General features: G+C 33.2%; 1 protein-coding gene across 3 annotated transcripts in view; it reads left to right on the forward strand.

The window, feature by feature from the left end:
- The window catches only part of LOC149779382 (dynein heavy chain domain-containing protein 1-like), a 457,419-nt gene that overhangs the window by 39,984 nt on the left and 389,616 nt on the right, over positions 1 to 27,819 (forward strand). For all 3 annotated transcript variants that reach the window (XM_089940014.1, XM_089940015.1, XM_089940016.1), the window contains exons 20-26: positions 842 to 1,016; positions 6,250 to 6,468; positions 7,341 to 7,463; positions 12,466 to 12,627; positions 23,029 to 23,130; positions 23,548 to 23,745; positions 24,273 to 24,443. In XM_089940014.1, the coding sequence (XP_089796140.1) occupies positions 842 to 1,016; positions 6,250 to 6,468; positions 7,341 to 7,463; positions 12,466 to 12,627; positions 23,029 to 23,130; positions 23,548 to 23,745; positions 24,273 to 24,443 (1,150 nt within the window). The remainder of the gene's footprint in view (positions 1 to 841; positions 1,017 to 6,249; positions 6,469 to 7,340; positions 7,464 to 12,465; positions 12,628 to 23,028; positions 23,131 to 23,547; positions 23,746 to 24,272; positions 24,444 to 27,819) is intronic.

The following is a 27,819-nucleotide window of genomic DNA, read 5'->3' on the forward strand; positions in this document are numbered from 1 at the left end:
AGTGAACAAAATTTTCAAAATCATCCTTGAGTGAAACAGTGTAGTAATTCAAGTCTGCATTGCAGTGGAGGCATCCATTGTCATAATTGGATTATCAGTAGATTAACGTTTCTTCAGATATCAAAGAAAATAGCCTGATTGATGTTTACAAGTGCTTTTAATTGTAAGAAGTAATTCAAGCCTTTTTAGTTCTTTTGAGACTTGTGACATACATAGTAATAGGACACAGGGTTTCTACAGACACTTTTGGGTGAAACTTCCTATTTTAAAATATTTTAGTGGCAATCTCAGTTGGATGGTATTATTAAGTAGTGTTTTGTTATATTATATCCCCAAATTTTTAATTGGTGGTAGTGTCAAGTCATTTTAAAAATAAAATCTTTGACCATAAAGGTGCAAATCAATTGAATTAAAGCCTGTGTATATAAAATGTGAAAATGAAATTACTGATTAGGTTGTGGCAAATCTAGTGGGCTTGATTGTACATTTATATGTGTTCTTTGGTGTGATCTGTGGGCACATGAAAGTTTACATGGCAGGTTTCACTATATTTTATTTAAATTTTTAGAGCTTATTTAATTAAAAGAAAAAAAAATATTATAGAAAAGATGTTAGATTAAATTCACAATTCCAGCGTGTACAAGAATAAATGGTTACCTCTATCTACTGTTTTCCCCAAGTGTTTGAGTTTTGTACATCTGAAAGAATACCTCTGTCCAAGATTTGGCTGTCAAGAATACCTTGTGTAAATTGTTGAAAATTATAGAAGCAGTTGTTGCCAAAAAAATCAGATTTGAGAGAAAAATTAGCAAATATAAATTATTGTGTGTTTTCTTTGTAGTAAGGAGTTTCAGATGTCAATCCAGCTTCAGTCAGAGCTCCTGAAAGATGCCTTTGAAGAGATAGAACATTACTGTGAACAGAACAAGTGGTTGGATGAAATACATCAGTTCTGCAAGAAGTGGACTGACAAGACTGCCAAAGAATACAGAGGCATTGCAGCCTTTACCATTGAGGTAAATTGCTTGTACTTTGCATAGTCTGATTTCATTTATTTCTTGCCCTTGCATAGTGACTGTCAATCTATCACTGCATAACTCTTACAGAACTTCCAGTTGCCTTCTATCCAGTTTATTCATCTAGCTGTGGGAATATTTAACTTATGGCTTCTTTTGCTCTGTATGCAAAATTCCATTTGGTCAAGGAGTCTGCCATGAGTTTAGGGAGATGTCAGGTGGATCCTAATTGGTCAAGTAGACTGCCAGGAACCCAGCTCGTATGAGGCTTCTTCTGAGTCTGCCAGGAGTGGGGTGGGGGTGAAGTGGCTTCTCTTATATAACAAACACATTGTAAATTCATTATAACTTCCACGTCACTACTTCAGTTTCTTGAAAGTTTTACACTTTATCAACTCCTCTTTCAGACACCTTACATTTTTAAAGAGAAAATCACTCATTTTAATTCAGTAGCTCTGCTAATTTGTTGACAGAACATTCCTCTCAAATTCAATTAATCCAACTTTTTTTTAATCAATATATAATATTAACATGGTGCCACAGTTGAAATGATTTCATGAAAGTCCTTAAATTTACCCATTTATCTGACAGACTGGTTTATTTGATGTTTTAAAATGGGAATGGGATAGTAGGCTGGTTAATATGCTGTTTTAATATGGGAATGGGAATGATTTGTGTTGGATAAGCATGCCTTGACTGTAATTATTAGTTTTATTACTGTCATTTAAATCATATGAAATTTTACTGCAATTTCTTGCTTTTTAAGATGGATAAATGTACCCAGTATTGGTAAAATGATAATCTATTTCTGATCAAGTAGTCTTTAATTCTTCAAATACTGTTAAACCTCTTCATACCAAATGCAGGATAAATGAATTTTGGGTAATAAAGAAATACTGAATCTGACTTTGGTATCAATTATGACATAATTCCTGTGTTTACTACTATTTTATTCTTTTAGTACAATTCTCAATGTTTTTCTTGTGGTCAGATTGTCAAAATGCTGATTAAAAACTGAAATGATGACCCAGAAAAGCTCTAGTTTGTTTTTGTCACTCAAAGAAAGAAACTTTGATATTTTTACCCAGGCTGTCTCTGCATGAATCAGTTGGGTCATACACTGAGCTTACAAGGAATGAAAATAATGCCATATGAATTTTATATGAGCTTAGGGCAGTAGCCACAGATTTAGAAAAAGTTTTCCAACTAATTGGATTAAAGCCATGGAATGGAGGTCTGATGTGCAACTTCTGTTTGTGAAACCTTTATCTCAGAGAGCTCAATTTGACCTTATAGATTTTGCTTCAGCAGCACAACTGGCTACCTTCCCAGGTTGCTCAGAAATTTTTTAGCCAATGGGTTACTTCCACTGAAGTTGTAGGAACAATATATTGTTCTAAATACTGTGGCCCTTCATTAATTTATGGAAACTATAGCCCTTATCTCACAAACTATAACCCTTATCTCACATGAAACTGTTTTGCTTGTGGTAGGAGACTGGAGCCTGGGCCAGCTGTATGAGAGGGGGAATGTAACAACCTCCTCTACTTACCTATTTTCATAATGTATTATGATCAGGTAATGTACCATAAATACTTGCTTATAAGAGGAGTCCAACTGCAAATTGCAAAGACCCAAATCTGCTGTTGCCTAGTGCACCAGCAGATCTAGTCTTGTGCAGTTTGTTAGGAGTAATCAATTAAACAAACAGCATAGACCCTGATTCACAGTTGCATTATGCTATGACAGGATTTTTGTTGTTTGCAGTTTGACTCTATTTATAAGTGAGTACAGATGGTATTTGAAGAAGAAACCAAGTTTTGGACCAGAATCTGTGTCTTTGATAAATACTTTGCTAATCATGTTAGGGGCCTTGTCAACAATTACATTGAAGAAGAACATGCACTTCTACTCCATTGGTAATGAAAGTTTGATGAGATTTGGCACCAGTCCTTCTGTCCAAGGATTGACCACCATTGCTTGACTTTTATTTCGGTAAGCATGCAGGCAAATTTTCATGATGTGGTTAACATCTTTTTTCACTTGGTAGGGCTGGATATGTGAAGTCATAAATATTAACAAACAAATATTTTCCTCCCAAAACTGGTTTCTTCTAGTCTTCTCGCATGCCTAAAAATAAAACATATCATTTCCAAAACAATGAAAAGAAAATAGATGATATATATATTACTCAATTTATACACAATGAAGTTCACTGGCAAAAAATGGCAATAACTCATTTATGTAAATTTTGCAGTGACTTGTCAGTGTAATGTAAAGAAAAGTTTATTATATGTACTAAATGGCCATAGGTGAATGATTATTGTTGCTTTACTGGTAAGTACATAAGAGATTTCAAGTTCAGAGTCTTCATTGCACTCTTCATTTCTCCAACAACTTCACAAGAATGAAACTTTGAAATTTGCCTATTGAAAGAAGAGTACTAATTTCTTCAAAATTATTCTTGAATTCAATTTTATTCTGTAGGATAGAATAAAGGTAAGTTTGATGTTTTGTTTCGAGTTAGTTATTATTTTACTCTCTTTTGCATTTCATTTTCTTTCTGGAATGTTTGGTATTTGATCATTCTGAATATTTTCCATGCTATTTTGCCTGAGTTATAATTTCATCGTTAAAAAAAAATAAAATTTTTAGATTCTGAAGAGGATTTGAATTTAAAAATAAATAAATAACTTTGAACTCAGCAGACTGGCCAGTGTACTAATAATCAAGTTCGACAGAGAATATTTAAAGAAATGTACCTTTGTTTTTGATTACTAAAGAGTTATAACTGAAATTTTCACCGGGAATGAAAATAAAGGATGTGCATTTAAATTTGTATTGTATGCTTTCTCATTATGATCATAACTTTGTTATTTTTCAAAATCACATCAGTATTATGGTTAAATGATTTGATTGCAGAATCTGATGCAAAATAATTGCTTGGAGGGATTCAATGAAATAACCTTAATGTTACGAAAAATACATTCTAAGCAGAGTGTAAATAAAATGGAGTTTCCCAGTATGCAGGTTCAATTGAACCTGTTATATCTGAACCCAGATTACTTCAAAGTTTTGTCCAATCCAAACCATCAACCTTTTCTTTTACATTAAAATACTGCTGAAATGCCAATTTTACTGTCATTCATTGTATCTGGTATTATCGTATTTAATTAGACAGATCTGGCAGTAAAATGCTCATTAATTGAACCTAATCACAGTTAATTAGCGGAATATCTAGGTACAGTCATGATGCAGATTTCAAGTCTCATTGGCTTGTCAATCAACTACATTGTCACATCACATTCCAATGGTCACAAGATGAATCTCATCTACCAGCTAGGTATATTTTCTTCACATGTAGGGTTGGTCAATTGGTTGTCTTGGAACCATGGAGGGGTAAGGCTCTGGCCAGTATTTTACTCAGAGAAGTCATATTGGCTCGTTTGAGTGGAAAATAAGGTCCATTTTCCTATCTGATTGGTCAGCGGATTAACAATGGAAAAATAGCAGTAAATATGTGCCCCACAAATGAAAATGTTTGTGTTTTTTTCAGCAGGAATAATTTAAGAAAAGCAAAGTCAAATTCATACATGAGAATTGTCTGAGAATGAATTAAAAGTCTGACAAGAACAGTCATAATGTTGCAGGTCATAGTGATCAAAAATTGGCATAGTATATCCTTGACTCATTAGCATATCTGCAGATGGAATTTATGATTGTCAGTTTGAACATTTGAAGAACAAGTTTTAAAGAAACCAATCAGAAGCATCAATATTCATACCATGCTAATGACACATATGCATAGTTAGGTCTTAATACTGTTATTTGCATTTGTCATAACAAATTTTTATTATACATTTTCTATATGTGGCACTTAATGCAGTGTAAGACTGGTTACCTCTCTAGTGTTTCTAAAGGTCTGTCATGCAAATATACGAAGCAAAGTATTCAAGATTGAGTTAATCTAGACAGAAACCAGACTGTTGCTCATGTGCAGATAGATGTTTGCTATTTTTAGTTTGGGGAACTCCTTCAGTCCACTGTTCAAAGTTTCAGTCACCACTGTGAGTTTGAGAAATTGCTGTGGTTAATGTGATTTATAAACAATTTGAATGAATTTTATTAAGACCCAATTGAGTTAGGGGTATTGTACCATCTAAAATAAATGGTTTGATTGCACAAAGACACAGCCTAGTTCGAACACTGGTGCAGCACAAATGGAATAGAACCAAAAGAAGTTTTTGGCTAAGTATCTTTAACTTCATGTTTATTTATGAGTCACATATTATTGGTAATTACCATCAGATCTATTACTATATCACATCAGTTATTTGAAGATCTGTTGCACATTTTGCACATGAGACAGTCACAAGTTTTTGTACATGCTTTTATTGAACATATTTACATTTTAGCAAAACATGTCCTTGCAGTGGTATAAATATTGCTTCCCATATTTTTATTTCATTAGGTTTTAATACATTTTTATGAAATATGTCAGAGAACCGGTGTAAATATCACTTCCCATATTCTTTATTTTTAATTAGGTTTTATTATATTTTTGTTAAATGTGCCCCAGAAAAGACTAAAATATCACTTTTCATTTTCAGAATGTATATGGTGTAGCAGGCATTTGTATCTTGTCCTTTTATTGGTTATGGTGGACATTTGAATATCACAATTTATATTTTTATCTTGTAGATTTATTTATTTGTGCCTTTCAGCATCGATTTAAAGTACAGTTTGTAATTGCTTATACTGCAAATTTCATAGACCAGGATCTGCTGTCACAAAGTACACTGGCACATCTGGGTCTGTGCAGTTTGTTAAAAATAACGAAGTGAACAAACAAAATAGACATAGTTCATTTGAGCCTTTTATGGGTGTGAAAAAACTTTTGCGAGTGTCTTATGTAACTGCAGATCAGGGTCCTTGTTGTTTGGAGTTGGACCCAACTTGCAAGGAAGTATGTTTACTGTATGTACTTGCTTATAAGACAAATCCAACTGCAAACTTTACAGACTCAGATCAAACTGCACCAGAAGATCTGGGTCTATGCAGTTTGTTAGGAGTAATCAGTAGAACAACAACATTGACCCTGCACTGCTTGAATTATGCTGCAGCAGAACAGAATTTTTGTTGTTTGCAATTTGATTCAACTTGTAAGCAAGTATATACGGTGTACGGATACGGTATAGTATTGGTTATATACACAACTGATTTATTATTGCAGCAAAAACTGAATGAGCTTCGTCAGTGGTCAGAAAAGGTGAGGAACTTTGATCGAAGTTTCATCACAGAAAATGGCCTTTTTTTCATTGATTGCTCAGCCATCCATGACATCCTGCTGCCACGCTTGAATGACATTTACCTTGAGCTAGTAACTCTTGTAGCAGATGAAGCCAAGAACCTTGCAAGGAATTTCTGTGATGAAATGAAAACTATTTTACAAGTAAGAATGTTTTTAAGAAAACAGAGTTGATTTTGTCAATAGTTTTAAATGATGCTGACTTAGTCAAATTTTTCCAAATAGTTCATTTTAGCCTTTTATAGGCTTGAAGAAACTTTTTCCATTGTCACAAAGATCATTGTTAATGGGGTTTTTCAGAACTGGATGACTGTTTTAACATGTAACAGGTCATAGAATAATAATTTAATTTTTTCCTTAAAAAATATCAGAATAAATATTTCATATATAAATGTTTCCCTGTCTGTTTTACTGTCTGTGCATCTGCCTTCCTGTGTGTCTTTTTCCAAAGTATCAAGTAACATTGTTTCAGCATTGAAAATATTGTAATACCATGTAGATGTGCCTAAATTGTAATGCCATGTAGATGGGCCAAAATTATAATGCCATGTAGATGGGCCTAAATTGTAATGCCATGTAGATGGACCTAAATTGTAATGCCATGTAGATGGACCTAAATTGTAATGCCATGTAGATGGGCCTAAATTGTAATGCCATATAGATGGGCCTAAATTGTAATGCCATGTAGATGGACCTAAATTGTAATGCCATGTAGATGGACCTAAATTGTAATGCCATGTATATGGGCCTAATTTGTAATGCCATGTAGATGGGCCTAATTTGTAATGCCATGTAGATGGACCTAAATTGTAATGCCATGTAGATGGGCCTAATTTGTAATGCCATGTAGATGGACCTAAATTGTAATGCCATGTAGGTGGGCCTAATTTTATTTTCATCCATATTCTATGATAGTGTTGCTTATGGGTTAAGGGTATTGAAAACCTAGAAAAGTTGGAAATATTGCATTGCCACACAATCAATGATTTGATTATTTTCATTTGATTTCTGTAAAGAACATGAAAGACAAAACTAAAACAGTGGATTCCTTTGCTACCTATGCCAAGAACTTCACTCAGTACAAGAAGAACACCTCCCAGTACCAGCAGAGAGTGGAATACATCAAATCTCTGTATGAGGTATGATACAGTGGTATACATTAAATATCTGTATATGGTAGGATACAATGGTATACATCAAATATCTATATGATGTATGATACAATGGTATACATCAAATCTCTCTTTGAGGTATAATACAATGTTATACATGAAATTTCTGTATAAGGTAGAATGCAATGGTATACATCTAATCTCTGTATGATGTATGATACAATGGTATACATCAAATCTCTGTATGATGTATGATACAATGGTATACATCGAATCTCTGTATGATGTATGATACAATGGTATACATCAAATCTCTCTATGAGGTATAATACAATGTTATACATGAAATTTCTGTATAAGGTAGGATGCAATGGTATACATCTAATCTCTGTATGATGTATGATACAATGGTATACATCAAATCTCTGTATGATGTATGATACAATGGTATACATTGAATCTCTGTATGATGTATGATACAATGGTATACATCGAATCTCTGTATGATGTATGATACAATGGTATGCATCGAATCTCTGTATGATGTATGATACAATGGTATACATCAAATCTCTCTATGAGGTATAATACAATGTTATACATGAAATTTCTGTATAAGGTAGGATACAGTGGTATACATCTAATCTCTATATGATGTATGATACAATGGTATACATCAAATCTCTATATGATGTATGATACAATGGTATACATGAAATTTCTGTATAAGTTAGGATACAATGGTATACCTCAAATATTTGTATGATGTATGATACAATGGTATAATCAAATCTCTGTATGATGTATGTATGATACAATGGTATACATCAGATCTCTAAATGATGTATGATACAATGGTATACATGAAATTTCTGTATAAGTTAGGATAGTATACCTCAAATCTTTGTATGATGTATGAGACAATGGTATGCATCAAATCTTTGTATGATGTATGATACAATGGTATATATCAAATCTGTATGAGGTGTATAATACAATGGTATACATGACATTTCTGTATTAGATAGGGTACAATGGTATACATCAAATCTCTATATGATGTAGGATACAATGGTATACATCTAATCTCTGTATGAGGTATGATACAATGGTATACATGAAATTTTTGTATAAGGTAGAATACAATGGTTTACATCAAATCTGTGCGTTATGATACAATGGTATACATCAAATCTCTGTATGAGGTATGATACAGTGGTATACATTAAATATCTGTATATGGTAGGATACAATGGTATACATCAAATATCTATATGATGTATGATACAATGGTATACATCAAATCTCTGTATGATGTATAATACAATGGTATACATGAACTTTCTGTATAAGGTTGGATGCCATGGTATACACCAGATCTCTGTGTGATGTATGATACAATGGTATACATCAAATCTCTGTTGATGTATGATACAATGGTATACATCAAATCTCTGTATGATGTATGATACAATGGTATACATCAAATCTCTATATGATGTATGATACAATGGTATACATCAAATCTCTGTATGATGTATAATACAATGGTATACATGAACTTTCTGTATAAGGTAGGATGCCATGGTATACACCAGATCTCTGTGTGATGTATGATACAATGGTATACATCAAATCTCTGTTGATGTATGATACAATGGTATACATCAAATCTCTGTATGATGTATGATACAATGGTATACATCAAATCTCTATATGATGTATGATACAATGGTATACATCAAATCTCTGTATGATGTATAATACAATGGTATAGATGAACTTTCTGTATAAGGTTGGATGCCATGGTATACACCAGATCTCTGTGTGATGTATGATACAATGGTATACATCAAATCTCTGTTGATGTATGATACAATGGTATACATCAAATCTCTGTATGATGTATGATACAATGGTATACATCAAATCTCTATATGATGTATGATACAATGGTATACATCAAATCTCTGTTGATGTATGATACAATGGTATACATCAAATCTCTGTATGATGTATGATACAATGGTATACATCAAATCTCTATATGATGTATGATACAATGGTATACATCAAATCTCTGTATGATGTATAATACAATGGTATACATGAACTTTCTGTATAAGGTTGGATGCCATGGTATACACCAGATCTCTGTGTGATGTATGATACAATGGTATACATCAAATCTCTGTTGATGTATGATACAATGGTATACATCAAATCTCTGTATGATGTATGATACAATGGTATACATCAAATCTCTATATGATGTATGATACAATGGTATACATCAAATCTCTGTATGATGTATAATACAATGGTATACATGAACTTTCTGTATAAGGTTGGATGCCATGGTATACACCAGATCTCTGTGTGATGTATGATACAATGGTATACATCAAATCTCTGTTGATGTATGATACAATGGTATACATCAAATCTCTGTATGATGTATGATACAATGGTATACATCAAATCTCTATATGATGTATGATACAATGGTATACATCAAATCTCTGTATGATGTATAATACAATGGTATACATGAACTTTCTGTATAAGGTAGGATGCCATGGTATACACCAGATCTCTGTGTGATGTATGATACAATGGTATACATCAAATCTCTGTTGATGTATGATACAATGGTATACATCAAATCTCTGTATGATGTATGATACAGTGGTATACATCAAATCTCTGATGTACAATACAATGGTATACATCAAATCTCTGTATGATGTATAATACAATGGTATACATGAACTTTCTGTATAAGGTAGGATGCCATGGTATACACCAGATCTCTGTGTGATGTATGATACAATGGTATACATCAAATCTCTGTTGATGTATGATACAATGGTATACATCAGATCTCTGTATGATGTATGATACAGTGGTATACATCAAATCTCTGATGTACAATACAATGGTATATATCAAATCTGTATGAGGTATAATACAATGTTATACATGAAATTTCTGTATTAGGTAGGATACAATGGTATACATCAAATCTCTATATGATGTAGGATACAATGATATACATCTAATCTCTGTATGAGGTATGATACAATGGTATACATGACATTTCTATATAAGGTAGGATACAGTGGTATACATCAAATCTCTGTATGAGGTATAATACAATGTTATACATGAAATTTCTGTATAAGGTAGGATACAATGGTATACATCAAATCTCTGATATATGATACAATGGTATACATCTAATCTCTGTATGATATATGATACAATGGTATACATCTAATCTCTGTATGATATATGATACAATGGTATACATCAAATCTCTATGATATATGATACAAAGGTATACATCTAATTTTTGTATGATATATGATACAATGGTATACATCAAATCTCTGTGAGGTTCTGTCTAAAGGAGGGTACAATGGTATACATCAAATCTCTGAGGTATGATACAGTGGAATACAAAAAACTATGAAGTAGGATACATTCAGTTATAAATACATTTTTAGATGATTTATTTATATTCTGCTATATATGTTACCTAGTTCTTTATTATTATTATTATTATTATTATTATTATTATCCAGTTAGTGAGTTAACTTAAGGTGTTTGCTGCTTATGCATACATTAGTAACCACATCTTGCATTGTATGTGTGATGTTCATGTACAAGTATTATACAAAATTTCTTTACCTAGGTAAATGTAGTTCTATCAGTTCTTATGGGGAAAATGCATAACAATTTGACTTACCATAAAAATGGTAAATGATGTCATTTTCCATGAGTGGAAAGAGACATCATTTGTTTTGCTTGACTCTGTTTACACTTTGTACGATGAGATATACGTGTCTGCCATGAATGTTAAATTAGAATGGATGTTCAGTGAGCCAAATTGATTTGTTGATTTTTACTTTATTCCTGAATGAAAGTACATATGGATGAAAAGCACAGTAGTGCACAGGATTTGAGATTTGGGGATATAGGTAAATAATTTCATAGTAAATTGTGGCTCTGTGCTAAAGGTGCAACACTGCCAGTGAAATACACAAAGATGTTACAATACTGCAGTGGAGAAAATTGAGGTAAATGGAAAAAACAAAACATGAATATGAATGGGAGATTGAGAACTATTGTGCATGACAGACATAGATTCATGTCTCTAGAGTTTTCAGGATGAACTTCAAACTCAATAGCAAACTCAGTTATAAATCATCAGTATTAATTTTACACAAATAAGGAGATTACCAATGTTACACTAATTTTGAACGTATCAGGATTCCAACTTTATAGGCCTTATTTCCTATGGTATCTATGAAGAGTGCATACAGCATTGACCATTGCCATGTTTCCAGTGGTATCATACCATGCCATGTCTGTTTTAGACTTTCTTTCCCACCCAATGACTTTCATGGGATTTAATGGGTCAAAACAAAACTTGATGGTTTATATTTTAAGAAAAGCCTAGATCAAGTTTAACTTTTAATATTTTCTCACAACATTTGTTTGAGTTATGGTCCCTGTTTGATGTAGAACTTTGCTGGTGCATATTAAATCAAGCTGTCTTACATTGTACATATTGATGGGTGTATGTGTGGACAGATTTTTGCTAATTTGTATGAAAGGCTTGCAGATTACAGTATCAAAATGAATGGGATTCAGTGTGTTGTTTTGTTTATATTACTGAAAGTTACACACTGTTCTCATGCACATTAAGGGGCTTCTGTACAAGGCAGATAAAGTCATGAATTCCATTTTGTTTTTTATTAGTAATATTATTTATAAAATAACTGAACATTTGGTGACTTTACCTCTAAAGCACTCCACTTTTATGACTTCAGTTCACAGCATTATAATGGTGAAGTGCTGTACTTTCTGTCATATTTGTGGAACTTTGGAATAGTAACAAATAATTAATGGCTGTAATATGCTGATAGCCCTCATTTTGGTCATAGGAGATATGGAGAAGGCTTGTAGGCTGAGACTGGGTTTAAAAAATTCAGTCTGTTTGAGCTTCTTTATTTATCTGTAGGTGATTCGAATGAGTTACCGTCAGCTGACATCAGAAGAAGAAAAGTATGAGGAGAATGTCTGGTCAGCGTGGGAGACCTTCCTGTTACAGATGCAGGATGCATCCGAATTTGTCAACACACAGACTCCATTGATGACACAGATGCTGGAGGATACATATCAGGTAGTGGCAATAGCATAATTATGAAGTTGTTAAAAAAAGTATGATGAAAATAATGATAAATAAATGGATGTCTTAGTGTATCACAGTTTATTATATGCTCATTTTATTCTCCGTTAACTTTACATTGTCATAATCGTTCAATATTTTATGATATTGCACACCTTCATATTGCATTCACGTGTATAAAGGAACTACTTTCTATTGTAAACAAACAGTAGATGCAGACGCCAACACTTTTGATTTGTAAACAAATCATGTACACTTGCGTAGTAGGTGCTTTATGTTTTGGCTGATTAAATTTATTTCTGAATGAAGTAAAGTAAATGTTTCATGGACTGCCACATTCCAGCTACTTTGGCACATTCCGCATTAACTTTTTAGATACAATGTTTGAGATTTAGGTTAGCTATACAGTTGACACCAGAAAGGGTCCTTACAAATAACATACAAGTGACAAGGGATAAACTGTCATTAGCTGGAAATAAGAATGGCAAAAAATATACTTACAGTTTTACATCCTGAATTTCCTCAAAATGTACTTTCTTAGTTCTGCAAATCCGAATTACATGAGCCATGTCATTGGTTCTCAATCTTGATTACATATTTCAAAATTGTACTGTAATTTCAAATATAAGTGCAATTACATCCTCCTTACTGCACTCAAAATGAAATAAGCATTAAATTCCAAAGCAACTTTTTGATAATTGCAATTAAAAGACTTCATATTTTTTCCACATTATGATTTCAAACATTCAATGACAGAAACAAAAACACATTTGCAGATGTCAACACGCTTCACCCTCGCTTGTTCAATCAGATGTATTTCATGTGGAATTGTCACATATAAATCCAGTCCACAATCATGAAATTTCATAGAATCTAAAAAATACCAAAATCTATTCATTCCAGATCAAATGGAAATGGTGTTGCAATGTGTATTCATTCACAATATGACTCCAAATTTCAATTTTAACTAGACACAGTTATGTTGAGCGCGCGACTAAGTTCAAATTTATCTGGGCAAGTTAAGTACACAGTAATAATGTTGTTGTTGTGTAATGATGAATTTCCACTGGTGTATTTAGTTTGGAATATGGCATACATTCAGTTACTTTGTTTCTTATAGTGTATTTTGTTAATATAATTAAGCATTAGGTAGAATAAGAAAATGAGCATATAATAAAAAGGTTACTGCATTTGTATGGGAAAATATGAACTAGTTTTATCGGATGGATATACTGCATTCCATAGTTGTGCAGTATTTACATCCGAAAAACTCATTAATATTTTACCATACAAATGCAGTAACCTATAAGTATTGCAGTATCGTTCACCACATTGTCCCAGTATAGGCCAAGTGGTCTGAGGTTCTTGTCTTTATAGATCACTGAAACATATCATCTCTGTCCATGATAGTTTGAGTCTCAGCTTGACCAGAATGGGTTAGTGAGAAAGCATGCCAGTAGCTTCCTGTAGGTCAATTTTTCTTCCTGAGGTCTTCACTGGTCGCCATGTATAGCCTATTATGTGCTAAGAAATGGTGTTAAACCTCACAAAACCAAACCATAATTTGCAGCAAAAGTTTGGTTTTTTTGAATATAAGGACACACAAGATTATCAATGAGAGAAAATATAAAATCGTATACAGTAACCCTGGTCCTTTAATGGATGCTCATGAGGCCATGGAACACAATGTGATATGAAATATTTTCTCTCTGACTATACATTACTTCTTTATACACGTGTCGGTAAAGTCTAGAGTGTCTTTGTAAGCTCCCACTGCAATAACAGAAAGGGACATACTGTTTTGCTGATGTTCATCTATATGTCTGTTCATTGATTAGCAAAAACATTGTTAAAGCCATGACATTTTACTTGTTTTATCATAGTAATAATTAGATTACCTGATAGATTTTCAAGCCATTATAGCAGTTTTTTAGAGTATTTTCACATCTGTAATTATTTTGAGCTAATACTTGTTGACAAAAGCCTTCTTAATACAATTAAACAAAAATCATTTAAAGCAGAAAAATGACATTTGGTACCCCTATTCATATATGTATGTAGATTATCTTATTGGATTTTCAAGCCATTACAGAAATTTCTAGATCCTTAACACATTCTAAACTTTATGAACTGGTGGTTTTTACAAACATATTTCATAGTTTTTCTTTCAGTTTTTACAAGCTTTTAGGACAAAAGTTCATGAAATCTGTAGCAAGGGCAAACTGTATTTATTATTTATGGTGCTTTTGTGCTTACAGTTTCCTTGGTAAAAAGAATTTAAAGGCAGAATTATATTGTTATAATTTTTTATGCAGGTTAACATCCAAGTATTCCAAACAATATGTAAATGATCAACCTAGTTTGGCTGGTTTGATGCATTTGACTTAATATGACATCAGCTGTACATAATTGTTGGAGTAGCTTGTACTGCTTGAGAACAAGTTTTGAGCCCACCTGCCCATCAGCTAGCTTTTGGTGTAGCTTGTTTCCGCATCATGCATATATAAATAATTGCTATTTTAAACTTCCTCTCAAAAATTACTGGCTAGTTTGTACCATACAATATGACCACTATGACTGAAAAACGAAAACACTTTAAATTACTTTATTCAAAAGCCACAACAGAGCTTGATCAAACTTGACAGAAACATCCTGGTATGAGGACCTTTCATCCTGGCATGAGGACCTTTCAGTTTTGTGCAAATGATGCCAATCTGCTATAATAAGACATGGACACTGTTTTAAAAATAGACAAAATACATCTGTCATTGGTCAACAGATGCTATTTTCAGCTTCTCAAAATCCCCAAGACCAATTTCAGCAAGCCTTGGCGCAGACCAACCTCACATAAAATGTCTTTGAAGTTTTGTACAAATGATGCTTATATTCCATTAAATATGGCCCCCATTACTGAAATCAGCAAAACATTTAAATGACTTCTCAAAACTTGCTGAATAGAATTTTATGAAACTTGAAAGAAAGCATCCTGACATGAAAACTTTTCACAATTGTTGAAATGGTGCTAATTTGCCATCAAATATGGTGACCATTACTAAACACAGAATAACTTTAACAGCTGAAAAGGATTTTAGCAAGTTTTACTGAAATCATGATTACATAGATGGCTTTCGTTTTTATACCAATGATGCAAACTCACAATAAAATCTGGCATGGTTCCTAAACATAGAAATTTGCAATATTTAAATTAAATCAGATTAGCTGTTCAACAGAATTTGGCCAACTCTGCAAAAAGCATTCAGGCACAAAGGGCTTTCAGATGTGCACAAATGATCTTAATCCACAAGCAAATATAACTGCCATTACAAAAAAAATAGAAAAATATGTAACAACTATTTCTCAGACAGAGCCCAGTAGAAATTGACCGAATTTGACAGAAAGCAGTTTAGCGTTCATCATCAAATATGGCCATCATTTCCAAAACTGGGAAATCCTTCAAATGACCCATCAAAAACAACTCAGTGGAACTTGACCAAAATATTATAAAGAGAATTCTGTCATTAATGTTTTTCAGTATGTACAAATGTCTGTCATCAAAATTGTCAGATGTTACAAAATATTAAATAAATGTAATAACCTCTTCAGAAAATTCACTTAACAGTCTTTGACCAAATTTGATAGAAAGTTTTCTAACCAGAGTGCCTTCTAGATTGCTGTACCATGTCAGTATAACTGCCATTATTCAAAGTTATAAAAGATTTACACAACAATGCTAAAAATACACATTGAACAAAACATGACCAAGTTTTGGCATAAAGCATCCTGGCATAAGGTCCTTTTAGTATCGGACATTAAATGATGTGCCATCAAATTTGAATGACTATACAAAGTTTAGAGAAACTTTGAAACAATTCATTTCATAACTTATGCAATTAACAGCTTGGGAATAGACTTCGACAAAAAGCATCCTGCTGACCTACATTTCAAGACCATCCTGCTGACCTACATTTCTAGACCATCCTGCTGACCTACATTTCTAGACCATCTGCTCTTGCATTTGGCTGTTACATCAGCCAGGTGAATGATCTCAAGCCAATGTTTTTCGCTTCTTCCTGGTTTAAAAATTCCTTTTTGTCAGTATTTTGTATATAAATTGACAAACTTAGTTATTGATTCTGTGAGAACATTGATTGTACACAGTTTGCTGTGGGCATACATATGCCAGAATGTTCATGAGTTGGAACCCTCAGGCACAGACTGTTGTCTGATGTACTGGCATACATTTGGATACAGCAAACTATGCATTATCCCAATATTTCATATACAAACTCAGTGCAAAAATTCTGATGATTGATTGGCCAGTAATTGTAAATTAGCCAATCAAATCTTATCATTTTTAATTGAGTTTGAGTGTGAGAGTTGTTTGTAATTTTATGAATGGGTGTCTCTCGTTATGCAAAATTTGTGAATTAAAAAGAATCTGGATGTCAACATTTAACAGACTATTTTATAAGATTGAATTACAATGTGATTTTCTCTGCCCATAGCGACAGGCTAGTGCCAAAATGAGTAAAAAGTCCCCTGATGATCCTGACACCCCTAGTCTCTATATGGTAACATGGAGTGATATTTGGCTTTTTCCTTGCTCAGAGTTTTGCTTTTCTAATTAATGCTTTGACATGCATGTAATAAATATTATAATGGTAACAGAAGTTAAGAGTAATGATGGAGATATACCAGATTCATGACAGATGAATCTGCTTTCTAATTAGTGATGTGGTTTTGAAAGTTTGGTAACAAAAGGTTAAACATATAGTGTAATTGAATGCTAAAACTTTTGTCAACTTTTCAAACTGTGAATAATGCTTTGCTACATGATGCTAATGGATTGATAATATTTTTAAAAAAATATATGTAATTGTTGCTGAGTGCAATCCTAGTATTTAGTTGTTCTAATTTATTTGGGTTTTTTTTGTTGTCTAAAGTGATTAAGCCTGGCATAAACAGGTATCACTTTTCCAAGACAAAGCTTGACGCAGAACCATTGTATTACAGATTGGCCAAGCCTTTTGTAAAATTTAAAATTTGAACCGAATGATGGATAGCATAAAATTTATGGCAAACGAAGTCACACTAACAACTTATCCTCTTTATGTAGTATAAACCTTGCTTGAAATTCAATGCCAGTTTTGTAATTCTCACAGTATTATCTACAAATTTTACCTTGTAAAAGATGCAGTTCTTCATTTTGTAAATTTGTTATGTCTCACCCTGCCAAGGGTGACATATATATATATATATATATTAGTTTTGTGCCATCCATTGCTGGTCCATCTGTCACACTTTGTTATAAGATAGCTCAGAAACTTCTGATCCAAGTTAGACCAACTTGAAACTCAGATATCTTGAGTGGCTTCAAAGAACTGATTAGATTCTGGTCACTGTTGCCTTGTTTTTCACATTTTACACATTTTTGTAACCATTTTGGACTTGGGTTTACAAAACCTTGATGTCCCCTATGTACTCACTTATTAGCTGAATCCAACTGCAAACTGCACAGACTGAGATTTCGTATGGCATGATCCACCAGCAGATTTGGGTCCATGCAGTTTGTAAGGAGTAATTATTACAATAAGCAACATAGATCCTGATCTGCCAGTGCATTATGCAATTACAGATCAGGGTAATTGGTCATTTCAGTTGGACTTGACTAATACGTGGGTATGGATAGTTAATATGAAAAACCAATCTTGTATACAATATATATATATAGAGAGAGAGAGAGAGAGAGAGAGAGAGAGAGAGAGAGACAGAGAGAGAGAGAGAGAGGGAGAGAGAGAGAGGTGGATAGATAGATAGATATAAAACCCTTTTTATAGAACTTGTAACACAGTATTTCTTAACATAAGCAGATTCTTAAAAAAAATAGGATATTTTATGTTTATCAGGCCTGAATGACCTTACAGGTGTGACTTTTTCAGCAGCCATATTATTGTCAGCAATGTTAAAAAAAATTGCAAGTCATATTCATTGGGAGGGGAAAAATCATGTGTGATACCATGTTCTGCATAACCCATCATCTCATCTAGTCCAGGATACATCATGCATGATACCATGTTTTGCATGACACATGTCATCTCATCTGATCCAGGATCCATCATATGTGATACTGTGTTCTGAATTACATTTTGCATCTCATCTGATCCAGGATATATCATGTGTGATGCTGTGTTCTGCATAACATGTCATCTCATCTGATCCAGGATAGAACATAACGATACTGTGTTCTGCATAAACATGTAACCACATCTGATCCTGGGTACATCCTGTGTGATACTGTGTTCTGAATACCAAATGGCATCTCATCTAATCCAGGATATATCATGTGTGATACTGTATTCTGCATAACATGACATCTCATCTGATCCAGGATGTATCATGTGTGATACTGTATTCTGCATAACATGTCATCTCATCTGATCCAGGATATATCATGTGTGATACTGTATTCTGCATAACATGTCACCACATCTGATCCATGATACATCACATGTGGTGGAGTATTTGACATAAAATATGTCATCTCATCTGATCCACAATACATCATGTGTGATACTGTGTTCTGCATTAAAAATGGCTTCTCATCTGATCCATGATGCATTGTGTGGCCTGCATAACATGTCATCTCATCTGATCCATGATGCATTGTGTGGCCTGCAAGACATGTCGGGGCCCCGAGTGGCCGAGTGGTCTAAAGCGCTCACCGTTCCGGATCACTGCCATCTCACCTCTGTCTGTGTGTGTTCGAGTCCAAGGCTCGGCTAGCGTGGGTACGTGGGAAAGCCTGCCAGTAGCTTCTCGTGTGTCGGTGGTTCTTCCCTGGGTTTTCCAGGGTTCTTCCTCCACCAGTTATACTGGCTGCCATGTATAGCCTATCTTGTGCTGAAAAATGGCGTTAAACCCTAGAACAACAACAACAACAACAGCAAGACATGTCATCTCATCTGATCCATGATGCATTGTGTGACCTGCATAACATGTCATCTCATCTGATCCATGATGCATTGTGTGGCCTGCATGACATGTCATCTCATCTAATCCATGATGCATTGTGTGACCTGCATAACATGTCATCTCATCTGATCCATGATGCATTGTGTGACCTGCATAACATGTCATCTCATCTGATCCATGATGCATTGTGTGACCTGCATAACATGTCATCTCATCTGATCCATGATGCATTGTGTGACCTGCATAACATGTAATCTCATCTGATCCATGATGCATTGTGTGACCTGCATAACATGTCATCTCATCTTCTGATCCAAATCCTATTAGTTGCCTTGTTTCTGCTTTTGGAAACAAAATTATGCTTTTTGTATAGTACATGTTCAGAAAAAAGTTTTAAAGTTGTTTTATTAAGATCAACCTTAAAGTCACAAATAGAAAAAATATATTTTTTATCAAAATTTAAATTACTGGGTTGAGAAATTTCCATTCTTAGTACAGAGTTCAATTGGGCATCTTATTGTCTTGAAATTAGTCTGACAAGAGTAACCTGGCTTTAGTCATTACATATGAGAGAAAGTATTTTTTGTTGTGTGCTTGGTTTTTGCTTGTTTATTTGATAAAGATGGATTATGCCATGTTTAAGTGTGTTAAAACCTTGTTTTCATGCTTATGAATGGTTGATTTTGTAAAACAACACTTCAGTCTTAATTACTAGAAGTCTGAATAGAATGCCATACATTTTTGTAAAACATTACAAAAGTCTTAGTAGAAGTCCGAATAGAATGTTATATATGTTTTTATAAAACATTACTTGAGTCTTAGTAACTAGAAGTTTGCATCAAATGCCATACATTACTAAAGTCTTAGTTACCACAGGTCCAAATAGAATGTTCTACATTTTTTGTTAAGCCTTACTAATGTTTTAGTTACTAGAAATCCAAATAGAATGCCATATAGTTTTGTAAAACATTACTTCAGTCTTTGTTACTAGATGTCTGCATAGAAGGCAATTCATTTTCCTTTTGAAATATAGGAATTTGCTGACATTTTTATATTGTTTAAAAACTATTTCTATTATTTTAGTTGAACTCTTTCATCTTACCCAAGATAAAAACATTCAGAATCTTCATTTTTACATTGTATTTCAGTGAAGGTAAGCCCATTCCTGTTGACAATCCCATGGTCAACTGTTTGCAAAATTGAGGCTTTTTCTCTATTTAGAAAGTTTTGTGAAAAGATAGCTTACCCCCCACCCCACCATTTTTAACACATTTTTAAGAAAGGTCCTCTATGCCTACCATGGGAATATAGTAAAAGATTCTTGCCCACAACATGTAGTTGATTTTAAAAAGACCTTTAGATGGATTTAGAATGGACATGTTCTGTGCAGTGTCTTATCTCAGTGTTTTCAGAGTTGTCTTATTGAACTTGAATAGGTCTGAGATATTTTGAAGACAATGATCAAATATTTTTTATTCCTTTTTTTCAAACAAGAAAATTAAAGCAAAATCTCCCAAAAACCAAGGACCAATATTTACATTACTGAATTACAGAACAACATCATGATGAATACACTGAAGCCAGTATTGCCCAATTTTTACATCTTTTGTCAGGATATCTGTCGAGTCATGCAGAAGACCAGTTTAGAAGTACTATCTTTAAAAAAATCTGCATTGGATAGGAACATTGTTTTCAGTTGGCTTGAATGTGTCCCAACAAGTTGTCCCTAGTGTGCATAACACTTCAAACAGCCAGGATTAGTCATTTTGTGTAGATTAGTCATTTGGTGTAGTCTCTCTGGTTAGTTTCAATTCAGGTGTATGTCACATTTAACTGTAGAATTACAGACTCCAAAACGTTACAAAATGACTACCAAAATGTATTTATGGAAAGAAAATTTACTTCAATATTTATTACTTTAGTATGAGCATTGTAAATATTGCATCAGTCTATCCATCCATCGATTGAGAGAGATTAGTAAAAGGACGAAATTGCTTCAGATAGTAGTAGTTGATGCTTAGACTAATTACGCTTAAAATAAATTATATAGTTAAATAAACTAAATGTTTGGTACAATATTAATACCACATGACAAGGATAAAACATAACTTAATAGTGTCAAGACATGTGAGTGTATGAAACAATTTATTACTACACTGCACTTACTGTTATAAAAGAAAATAATGAAATCCATTTTATTTCCATCTTATTTCTGTCGTTTTTAGATTAAAATCTCACACACTCTTTCAGTGCAATCACTGATTACTCCAAGTGGAGATGAGCCTTGAAATGAAACACTTTCCTTGTGATTTCTTGAGAAGTTTTACCATATAGCTATTTCTGGATTGAGTTCATCAGTTGAAACAGAATCATGTGCTGACTTACTTATGTACATGAAATACAGAATGTGGATGTAGACACAATTCCAGTCTGATCGGAGTATCTTGGCAAAACTTTCCATGACTGTATCCCCAGTCTTCGGGTAGCTACTACTAAAGTGCACTACCACATTCACACAAGACAGGCTATGATTTGTTCACTTCAGAATAAATTCATATAAAGAAAAACAACAACAATGGCATACTAAGCATAATGTAGTCTAAATTAACATTAAGTAATTTTAATTAATTAATTAACTAATTAATTAGAAACATTAAATAAATAAAAGAGCAATAAAATAAAATCAATGATTTGAAATTGATAGTTTTCAAGTCTGACTTATACACAGCGTGTGATTTTCTAGTGACTCTTTCTGTCTCATATATCTGATTCGGTGTAATATTTGCTTCATACACATACAAGAATGAAAAACAAAGTTGATTGTTGCATAAATACAATTTAAACATGAGCCGAGTTTTGTAGTTCATAATGCTTGATTCATTGGCAGAGGGAAATGTACCTGTTTGAAATATAACCAGATTCTGCATTAAAACTAATTCTTCTGTTTGTGTTGTCATGCTTGCTGTGAAAATATATCTGAGAAATGTGCAAGCTAACATGAAACAATGCTCCTTTCAGACGCCATAGTCTTCTGAAGTGAGTGTAGCTGGTAATCTATCCTGACAGCAGGTGTATTGAAATATGAATAATGAACTTGATATAATGAGAGGTGATTCTGTCAATATCCTTCAGTTATAGGGCTTTTCAACCACCCCAAACACTTTAGACATGAGAAGAAAAAATTCACATTGTAAAATAGACCTTGTTCCTTACAATATGTAAAAAATATGATGAAATGCAGCTCTTTTTTAGTTCTATACATTCTCCATACGCAATCTTCCATTGCCATTTTTATAAAATGCCATCATAGTTATTAACAACTGATTGTTACATTCAGTTGACTTTGGTTGAATGCCTAAGCAGAGCTTAATTGAAGCTAAAACACTTTATGCACTTGAGGTTATTTTTTTTCTCCTGTTTTAGCGTCTTGAGAAAGAAGCTTTTGAGCTATCACAGATGGCTACATCTGGTAAATTCCTGGATCCCCAGCAGAATCCAACACAGATCCTGATCGATATGAGGAAGGTTTGTAATTGTTTATATATCTTGTTTCTGTTGTCTTTAAAAATATAGCGAAAGTTATTTTGACTTGGTGTAAAGTTTATAATGTTCTATTGTTATTTTGATGGCATCTATCTCATTGTCAACACAGTGTTTAAGTTTTTTGCATAACTATAACTCAAAAAATATTTATATTGTCACTGTTTTCATTGTTCTTGTTGTTGATATTGGAAATAGAGTTTTAATAAGTCCTTTGAAAAGAATAAGATATCTCCACCAGTTGGGTTCAAACCCATGACTGTTGGCTTCAGAATTCATTTCTGATATGTCTCCACTATGCTGTTGATGATTACATATAACACAGTAAAGTGTATGCGCTATTTATTTAGTTGCATGTCAGAGTATCAGCATGTTATATTTGTTTCATATGTTTTTCCACAGATGCGAGAAAGATTCTATGCAGTCCAGAAACAGCTTCAGCAGGCCAGTAAATGGCGTGATGCAATCTGTGGTGAGCCATATGACCTAACTTTCCTGAATGAGATGACAGTCAAGATGGATGTCCGACAGGAGCTATGGAAGTATGTAGAAGTCTCCACACATGCTATTAAGGACTGGAAACAGATGCTTTTCAAGAAGGTACTCATAACCAACTGTATTAGCTTATATGTGAAGACTTAATGTTTTCAATTTTTTTTAAAGCTATATACAGTGAGTTACGTCATATCACAGTTCACAGCAGAACATTGTTCTCTATCTCTGTTATTTGTTTTCTTGCTAAATTTGCTGAAACTTTGCTTAGGAATGTGGATGCTTTTTTAAAAAGAAAATATGCTTACTGAATAAGTTTTGATTAAACTTTACCCAGTCCACACCTTATTATTCAGTAGTCAGATCTCTAGCTCAAATGCTGAGTTCATGAATAGAGAAATGGTCCATGTGCCATTTGTGGTACTTTTGTTATTTTGTTCTGAATTTAAATGTTTTTATAATGAAAATTGTTCACAAATAACTAGATATTTATTTTAAACAAGTTCCATTGCATATGTCCTTTGAGGCTTCCAATAGTTATTTCCATAGTTTCTGAAAATTTGTTGAAGTGAAGATTTTTACTGCAAGAAGATAGTTCATCCAGGATGGTTAATATTGATCTGTTAATGCTGTAGATGAACATCAAAAAGGCTCTGGAGAAAGTCATAGAGTGGCAGGCAGCAGCAAGTCAGCTAAGACCATATCTTCCAGAGGCTGACCTCCTTCTTACAACATGGTTCCACAAGCTGCAGGAATTCAAAAAAGACTTGCCTATTCTTCACAAGCTGGCCAATGATGCCCTCAAGGTATTGAAATGATTTTAGAACAAAACTCAAGTACATGACTGTGTAAATGACTAAGAAAGATTAAAGTTATATCATTTAAACTTCTATGGAGATAATACATGATTTGCAGTGTTCACAATTGCCAGATCACAAGGAAAGAATATAATTTCAAGGATTCCTGTTTTTCTTACATGCTGTGACATATACAACAAAACATGATTGTCAGTAATATTAAATGATTAGTCACAAAAAGCAAGTTATATACCATATACTCACCAGTGACAAAAGCTCCATTCCATACCAAACACTAGCAAAAAACAAATGTAATATACCAGATACTAACATAAACCAAAAGTAATATACCCGTTACAGAACACAAATGTAATAATACCAGTTACTCACAGAACACAAAAGTAATATACCAATTACTCACAGAACACAAAAGTAATATACGAAATACATAACACAAACGTAATATACCAATTACTCACAGAACACAAAAGTAATATACCAATACTCACAGAACACAAAAGTAATATACGAAATACATAACACAAAAGTAATATACCAATTACTCACAGAACACAAAAGTAATATACGAAATACATAACACAAAAGTAATATACCAATTACTCACAGAACACAAAAGTAATATACCAATACTCACAGAACACAAAAGTAATATACGAAATACATAACACAAAAGTAATATACCAATTACTCACAGAACACAAAAGTAATATACGAAATACATAACACAAACATAATATACCAATTACTCACAGAACACAAAAGTAATATACCAATACTCACAGAACACAAAAGTAATATACGAAATACATAACACAAAAGTAATATACCAATTACTCACAGAACACAAAAGTAATATACCAATTACTCACAGAACACAAAAGTAATATACGAAATACATAACACAAAAGTAATATACCAATTACTCACAGAACACAAAAGTAATATACCAATACTCACAGAACACAAAAGTAATATACGAAATACATAACACAAAAGTAATATACCAATTACTCACAGAACACAAAAGTAATATACGAAATACATAACACAAAAGTAATATACCAATTACTCACAGAACACAAAAGTAATATACCAATTACTCACAGAACACAAAAGTAATATACGAAATACATAACACAAAAGTAATATACCAATTACTCACAGAACAAAAAAGTAATATACCAATTACTCACAGAACACAAAAGTAATATACCAATTACTCACAGAACACAAAAGTAATATACAAAATACATAACACAAAAGTAATATACCAATTACTCACAGAACACAAAAGTAATATACCAATTACTCACAGAACACAAAAGTAATATACGAAATACATAACACAAAAGTAATATACCAATTACTCACAGAACACAAAAGTAAAATATACCAAATACTCACTAACAACAAATGTTCCACACCAAACACTAACAAAAAAACAAAAGTAATATACCAAATACTCACCAGTAACAAAAGTTATATTCCATACCAAACACAAACATAAACAAATAATATTCCAAAAACTCACAAAAAACAAAAGTTATATACCAGATACCAGTGTCATGTCATGTATTCTTGAAATGCTTTCTGTAGCGCTGATATAGATCCAAGTTAATGATGTGGTTGTCAAGATAATCGCAATCATACACAGAAGTTACTTGGTATCATTGTTCAGATCAGTTGAAACAGTATTGATTTCTGCAGTAATGAATATTTGATCAACATTTGTAAACTATTTTCCATTGTGCCTGCCATAAGGTGGAGCCTATCATGTTATGATATCCATCTGTTTGTCAGTCTTTCCATCTGTTCCCTATGTTGTTTCTGTAGAATAACTCTTGTTCTCCACTGTCTCACATTACCAAACTTATAACATAGTTTGCATTTAGGATAATTAAGAAACCTATCTAGTCTGGAGTCACAGTGTCAATAGTCAAGGTTACTTTGAAAGAAGAAAAATTGTTTCTGCACAGTAACTTTATTTTAAAATCACAGATCTTGACAAAATATTGTGGATGGCTTGCACTTATGCTGGTAAAAGCCTAGTAATTTTGGAGTAAAAATGTCCAAACTCAGGACACTATAGCTAAAAAAATGAAGATTTGTTTCTGCAAACAAATTTGATTTCCTCAATGTTGTGGATGCTAATTGTAAAATGATACACCAATACCGTGATATGATTCATGATACACAGCCTATGATACAATACATTATTGATACACATTAACTTGGTGGTCTTTCCATCTTTAGTAGGTCTGTCAGTGGTAGGTGGTGTCCTTTTATGTGAGTTACTGGTTGTATTTCCAGTATGAAGATTACAGACGCACATATACTTAGCACCTATTTATATGCCATTCTCATCCATTACAAGACAGCAAGAATCAGAGGAAACTCAAATTTCTTTATGCTGAACAAGCTATTGCAATAAAATATTACCATGGAATTGTTGGGGAGGGGGGGTAACAATGTTACAAACCATGTCACTTGGTGTTAATTTTTAGATGGCAAGTGATTGTTATGTCCTTTTCTCCTTTTCATTTTACTAACAAAAATGGATGCATGTACCTGCAACAGCTATCTCAGATTTAAAGAATAACAAGGCAAAAAGGCAAACAACTAATACAATTTTGACAACTGCTGAAGAGTAAGATAACTTGCATTCAGTAAAAAATTGTTTTGTATTGATTTTTTCCACCGCTTTCTTTGATATATGTATCATTACAGCAAAAGTATCACTGCATTGATATATTGATGTATTATTTCATCTCTAGTGGATGGCTTGCACATTGGGTGAATCAGAAGCCTATTGAATTGGGGTTTGAAAGGTTAAAGGTCAGAGTCTTAATGACTTAAAGTAAAATAGCTTGGGTTTTTTGCACATTAACTTTTAAAGGAGACTAGAAATCAAAATTTTCCTTCTACGTATGTAATTCTCTACAGATTTTAATTCGACTGTCATGTTTATAAATTAAATATCGTAAGTGGGTAGTGATTTTATTGCATGGAAGATACCACGATTCTGTAAATTGCTGAGTTTTTCCAAGTTTTAATGAGACGACAGATCACGTGGTACCGTGACGCAATACTAGCCAGTCCTCGAATACAAACATAAACATTGGCGAGCGAGGCAGACGGAAGGAGACCATTTTGGGTTGCACATTCAAAACTTGAATCTGCAGTCTGATATAATAGTTTATGTACTGTACTGGTCAGTGATAAAAGATTTTTTTTAGGCACAGGTCCCGGGCTGGTGATTTAAATAAACTCAAGCCCTGACTGAAATTCCACAAGCCCGGATAGTTCATACCTGTCAACTCTCAAGCCGGGAGAAAAACCTCCCGATTTTGGGGGTATTTCCTCA

Source organism: Sinohyriopsis cumingii, chromosome 17 (assembly GCF_028554795.1).
Source record: "Sinohyriopsis cumingii isolate HCF-2022 chromosome 17, ASM2855479v2, whole genome shotgun sequence".
Taxonomy (NCBI): Eukaryota; Metazoa; Mollusca; class Bivalvia; order Unionida; family Unionidae; genus Sinohyriopsis; species Sinohyriopsis cumingii.